Source organism: Crocodylus porosus, unplaced genomic scaffold, assembly GCF_001723895.1.
Source record: "Crocodylus porosus isolate Cpor-Errol unplaced genomic scaffold, CroPor_comp1, whole genome shotgun sequence".
NCBI lineage: Eukaryota > Metazoa > Chordata > Crocodylia > Crocodylidae > Crocodylus > Crocodylus porosus.
This window is the reverse complement of record NW_017728947.1, coordinates 7,847,465-7,852,968: the sequence shown is the minus strand read 5'-3', so window position 1 is coordinate 7,852,968 and position 5,504 is coordinate 7,847,465. Positions and strand designations below refer to the sequence as shown.

Sequence of the window (5,504 nt, the reverse complement as noted above, 5' to 3'; positions counted from 1 at the left end):
AGGAAATAGATAACCCCTTACTATTGAAATATTATTGCTCTGTGCCCCTGTACACCAAAACTCTGTAAGTGTTGCCAGAATTAATCCTACTAGCAGGCATTGGTCCATATCAGCTGTGCTGCAGGAGGGAGCAAGAAAATTAATAAAGAGCAATCAGTAAATAATCTGCCCTGGCAAGTGTCTTCAAATAATAGCCAGTTAATAGCAGGCATCATGTATATCTCCATCCCATATTTACAGTTTTTCCTATCTGCAATAACCACGGAGGGTTTGCTAGCTCACCAAAAGCTTTAGCACATTCAGCTTTTCTTTATTCAGTTTTGCAAAGCAGGTAGGAAAAATAGAGAAAACTGCAGTGGTTTACAGGCGGCTTTAATAGTTCCAGGGAAAGCGTGCTCGTTTGGAGTGGTTGCGGGCTCTTTCTTTTTTGACTGCAAGTGTGTCTTCTGCTCCACTGCCACCATCACCAGTATCGCTAGTGCCACCGACGTCAATTTTACCACTGTGACATCCCATTTGCCAGTTCTTCCAGAAATCACTGGAAACGTGAAATAAAGGTTCTTTTAGGCAATCTCCACTTAAATGCAAAATTATTTCTTTTTCATCTCTTCACTCATATACTCTTTCCATTTCTACAAGACCCTTTCTAATCATACCCAAATAGACACTCACAAATCTTTGCCTGTCTGGAGTGACAGGAATCATCCCAGTGACGCATCACTACAGTAGCCACAAATGTGAAAGCCATGACAAATTGCCTCTATTACTTTCTTGAGGGTCCTTAATTTCACAAGTAACACATTCAACCCACAACAGCTCTCACTGAAGGATCAGGATGGAATCTATGACCACTGTGATATCAGACAATGTAACAGGGAAGAAATGGATTTAATGTTGATTAGAGGATGAAGTGAAGGCTGCAATTCACTATAGCAGTTTTAAAAGCATGATGATTAGAAATTCACCTTCTTTGAAAAAATTAATGCAGGGGTGGGCAAAATGCAGCCCGGGGGCCAGATGTGGCCTGCCAGGCCAATTTATCTGGCCGGCGGGGTCCCCCCAAAATTAAGAAAATTAATATTTATCTGCCCCGGCTGCCTGTCATGTGGCCCTCGATGGCTCGCCAAAACTCAGTAAGAGGCCCTCCACCCAAAATAATTGCTCCCCCCGAATTAATGTGATATTATCTTACAATTAATTAGAGATTAGATTGCAGTCATTAAAACAAAGGCAAGGATGTTTTATAATATCTTTCATTAGAGAAAGCGTATAACTGGGAGAGCTGCTGGACAAGTTTTCAGGCATCAAGTACCCTTCCCCAGGTCTTAAGAGACAGGCAGACGCAGGCTGAGCTAAATACAAAGAGAAGATTCCACCTAAATGCAAACAGCCTACTTAGAGCAATAAAGGAGGGCTGTGAGTTAGGAGTGACGGGGCATATCTACACAGTAATTACTGCACATAAACAAACTCCAAAGCTTATTGCTCCCAGGTATACAGTTTGAACGTGCTCATGGGAGCAATAAGTTCCAGAGTTTATTCATGTGCAGCATGTTGAGCCAGGTTGGAGCAGCCAGGGGTGGTTAACCTGTCAGCCCTGGGCTGTTCCTCTGGATCAATGTGCTGCAGGGGGGCTTGCTGGGCTAGTCAGCAGGCAGCCCCTGTACTGAGGCACACTCATGCCCCAGCCAGCTGGAGCAGTGTCTACACATGTGCTGCTCTGGAGTTTTTCACTCCACAGCAGGACAGTACTTGTATTTACAAGTACTATCCTGCTGCAGAGCAAATGAGCTTACTCCAGCCTAATGGGGGTGCACATGTAGCTGCCGAGATGTTTATTGAGCAGCTAATTAGTCAACTGCGCAATAAATGTCTCACATAGATGTACCTAAGAAGTGTTATCAGGTGTCATTATAAAACAAAAATAGTGTAGTAGAATAGGCAAGGTAGTTACTGAAAGAATGGGACCATTCAAGAAGGGGGAGGGTAGTTATAACCTGCCAAGTACAAGAAGATCAAGGACAGTATTCGTTAGGTTGCAATGAGCCATAAAGCCACTGTCTGTATGAAGTCCAGGTTTTTGATGTCCAGTAGGATTATGTATATCAGTCCCCTGGCCCATCTTCTGGAACATTTCCTGGACTATCATGACTAGTACAACTCTTCAAACAAAGAAACACTTTTACATTCAAGAAGGGGCTCAGTCTTCTCATTTAAACTTGGTCACTTTTACTAAATTTAAACATAGCTACTCGGTAAATGAGTTAATAATGATTTGTAAATCAGAATGCTGTTCATCATTACTTCATTACACAGATTTTCTTATCACTAACTAAGAGGCAACAATTACCTGTTAGGTTTTGGAGCCCAGGCCTCACCATGCTTGCTGCGTGTAGCAGATTCCCCAGAATGATAGAAATACTGGTATTTATCACCATTTATATAATTCTCTGCATGCATGTTCTTGTATACCTTGTGCTTTTCCATAACACCTGGGAAGGGAGAGAGAATTATGGAAACACCATACATTTCAAGCAAGTTTTGAAATTATTTTACCCTCCGTCTAGCAGACACCAAACACTATTCCTCCTACTTCACACCACTGGCTTCAGAATGCAGTGCTTCTATAGTAGATAAAAAGGCTCATCTATGTTAGATTCTCTCTAGACATTGATGGATTTGCAGCTATTGAATCTCTCTTTCTAACCACTACTTCCATCAGTGAAGTGAAGATAGCTGGAGTGATTTCCCCTCAAAACATCTGGAAGAACTACAGGGGAAAAATCTGGTTTCAGAAGACAACACCCTTCATCCTGTGCACAACAGTTCTTTCAAGGAGATTTTCCTGTAGGAACATGTTTTTAGAAAAGAACTTACGTCTAGCTGTCTCCTTTAGGAATTCTGCAACCTTAGAGAGCCAGATCTGGGCGCTGGCCTGCAAGACCAGAGAAAACAGCAGCACACTGACATAGAATTTCATAGTTCACTTCTTTAGGCTGTAACAGGATTAGGAGAAACAGTTCATCAGAAATCAAGGCAAACATTTAAAGACTCCAGACAGCATATTCATTCTGCTTGTCACTGTTACTGATCTGGTATATAGATTAGCAAGCCCACACACAATTCTGAAGACACGGCCAAGGGTTAATTGCTAATCAGGAAAGTGAAATCCACTCAAATGCCCAGTTCAGAGACAACATCTATGTCAAAATGTCTTTTTTAACTTCTGCATAATGTATTTTACACAGGATAGTCATACATCCTATATATCGTATTTCCCAAACTAGAAAAAAAAGGTTAAAATGAGGTACTTAAAGCTTAACTTCAGGCTAAAACTTACCTCTGCAGTATGAGAAATTATTTTTTTTGTGTGGCTACTCAGACACATTGGGAGAGATTATATTTATGAGTCCCTAAAACACAAGGAATGAATAAGAACATTCCCTGGGAGCTGGGGATTTCCACTTGTCAAATTCCATTGCCGCCTATCTGACCTCTTTGCACTCTCGTTGCAGACAGTTGCCAACAATCATTATTGCCTAATGTCTAACAGGGAAGGAAACGTTCTGCGCGCCTTGGCAGTTTTATAAATTCCAAGTTTATTTCTGTTTTGCTTCCCAATAAGTGTAGAAGTGCACTTTTATGATAAACAGCTTACTAAAATGGGGCATTTTATTGGCTTTAATTTTATTTTTCATTAGGACATCTGTTTATTCATTCTGATATGTAGAAAGCCAGGGAAGGCCAGAGAGGCAGAGAACTGCACAGCTTCTACTATTCTGCTTTGGCTGAGGGAGTAATACAGTATTTGGACATGCATGTTGTAAATAAAGGCCTTGTTACACAGTCATTTTAGGTAGCTCCTGCACCTCTTAACTCCTGGATTGTCTGCACATTAACACCTAAAGTGGTTTTAGGGATGTTAGTTATAGCTGTGTTGTTCTAAGGACATAGGCAGACAAGATTTTGGGGGTAACCGTGAAATCTTTTTTTAGACCAACTAAACAGTTGGAATATTGTTCTTTACAAGCTTTTAGGCACGAACACACTTCTTCAGCCACAGGGAGAGTCTGCCTATATCCTTAAATCAACCTGGCTATAACCAACATCCCCAAAGCATCGAAAATATAAAATTTTACAGTTTGAAATGGAAACTTCACAACATGAAGAAAGAAGCCAAACTCAACAGAGACATATATTTTCTAAGCCTATGCAAGAAATACAACATCATTCCTAGAGGACTGGACATCTACAATTCTCTTACTTGTACACACAACTCCAAATAAGCTTCATAACTATGCTGGAAAACTTCAGAACACAAATACCAGCAGGCTCTCCCTATGCCTGAAGAAGGATGCTTGTGTCTGAAAGCGTGTAAAGAACATTTTTTCCAACTATTTAGTTGGTCTAATAAAAGATGTCACATTTACCCGAAGAACTTTGTCTGCTTAAAGTGATTTTAAGCACTCATTATGCAGCTTAAAGTTATGCCAGTCCAAGGCAGGATTTTCTGTGATCTGCACTACCCAGCTCCTGTTCCGTTAAGGTGTAGTCACTCCCCACAGATGTGCTGCCCAAATTGAAGTCCTCGGGTATCCCAGGATCTCTCACCCCACCCTTCACCCACAGAAGCTGGTCCTGGCTCACTAGCCCTGTAGTGGAAACTCAGAGCTCCAGCACCTAGTCCTGCTCCTGCTCACCAGGCCCTCTATTGGCAAGTCATAGCTGTGCAGGTAAGGAACAGTCAGAGAAGGTAAGTAAGGTTACTTGGCAGGGGAAACACCATGTATCTGGGTCCATGAAGGAAGTTTTCCTTAAGCGTTCCCAAGGATGACTGTTCTTCTGGCATGGTTTAGTACCCGCTAAGGTGTTGGGGCTTTAGGCCCACTTTATGGAAATGAGAGGCACCTCCCTAGCTTGCTTCTGCAGCCATATGGCTGAGGGCAGGTGAAACTTGGGGGCATCTGAACCCCAAGTCTCCAGGATGCCCGCCAAAAGACTTTGGAAATATCTGAAGCCCCTGGTGGGGGTGGATTGACTCATGGATTTGGACTGATTTGGCTTGGAAATGTCTTTAAATAAAAAGCAAACAACCAGTCACAGAAGGTTACTAAACTACAGGTGTGACTGCTCCAAACTAGCACTAACACCAATCAACATTTGTGCAGCTTACAGTATAAAGTGTAACAAGGCCTTTGTAGCAGGGCACTAAGGTGCCTGTTACTGATAATGGTAACATGGGCTTAGCTGCCACTCAATAGGGCAGCACAGGTGTGAGTTGCTAAAGCAACTGATTGTGTCAGCTGGCCGGAAGGGGGCAGGGCCTGGCCTTCATAAACAGAGGATGCTGATGATGCATAAAGCGGTTCATTTCTCTGGAGGCCACAAAAATCACAGACACACACTCATTAGATGGCACAAAAGGTGTATTTGCAAATAGGGTCAGAGCAGAGTCAAAAACTCAGATTACTCTGAACCCACCAAGGAATTTTGCAGGCTGTATT

At 42.2% G+C, this 5,504-nt stretch overlaps 1 protein-coding gene and 1 long non-coding RNA gene across 2 annotated transcripts in view; one reads left to right on the top strand and one right to left on the bottom strand.

The window, feature by feature from the left end:
* Positions 1 to 294: 294 nt before the first annotated feature.
* On the bottom strand, positions 295 to 3,427 carry LOC109320941 (serum amyloid A protein-like). The gene is made up of 4 exons (XM_019551228.1): positions 3,341 to 3,427; positions 2,878 to 2,996; positions 2,351 to 2,492; positions 295 to 538 (listed from the first exon to the last, which is right to left on the bottom strand). The coding sequence occupies exons 2-4, from the start codon at positions 2,978 to 2,980 to the stop codon at positions 373 to 375; spliced, it is 411 nt and encodes a 136-aa protein (XP_019406773.1). The 5' UTR covers positions 2,981 to 2,996; positions 3,341 to 3,427; the 3' UTR covers positions 295 to 372.
* Positions 3,428 to 3,960: 533 nt separating this feature from the next.
* LOC109321270 overlaps positions 3,961 to 5,504 on the top strand; it is a 20,614-nt gene continuing 19,070 nt past the window's right edge. The window contains exon 1 of the long non-coding RNA XR_002104015.1: positions 3,961 to 3,972. This is a non-coding gene — a long non-coding RNA (uncharacterized LOC109321270). The remainder of the gene's footprint in view (positions 3,973 to 5,504) is intronic.

Excerpts from the sequence above, each read along its gene's own strand:
- LOC109320941 (XM_019551228.1), bottom strand. The coding sequence starts at position 2,980 with ATGAAATTCTATGTCAGTGTGCTGCTGTTTTCTCTGGTCTTGCAGGCC. Across the intron at positions 2,493-2,877 it reads CCTAAAGGAGACAGCTAGAC|GTGTTATGGAAAAGCACAAG; the intron begins GTAAGTTCTTTT and ends CTCCCTTCCCAG. Across the intron at positions 539-2,350 it reads TGGGCTCCAAAACCTAACAG|TGATTTCTGGAAGAACTGGC; the intron begins GTAATTGTTGCC and ends TCACGTTTCCAG.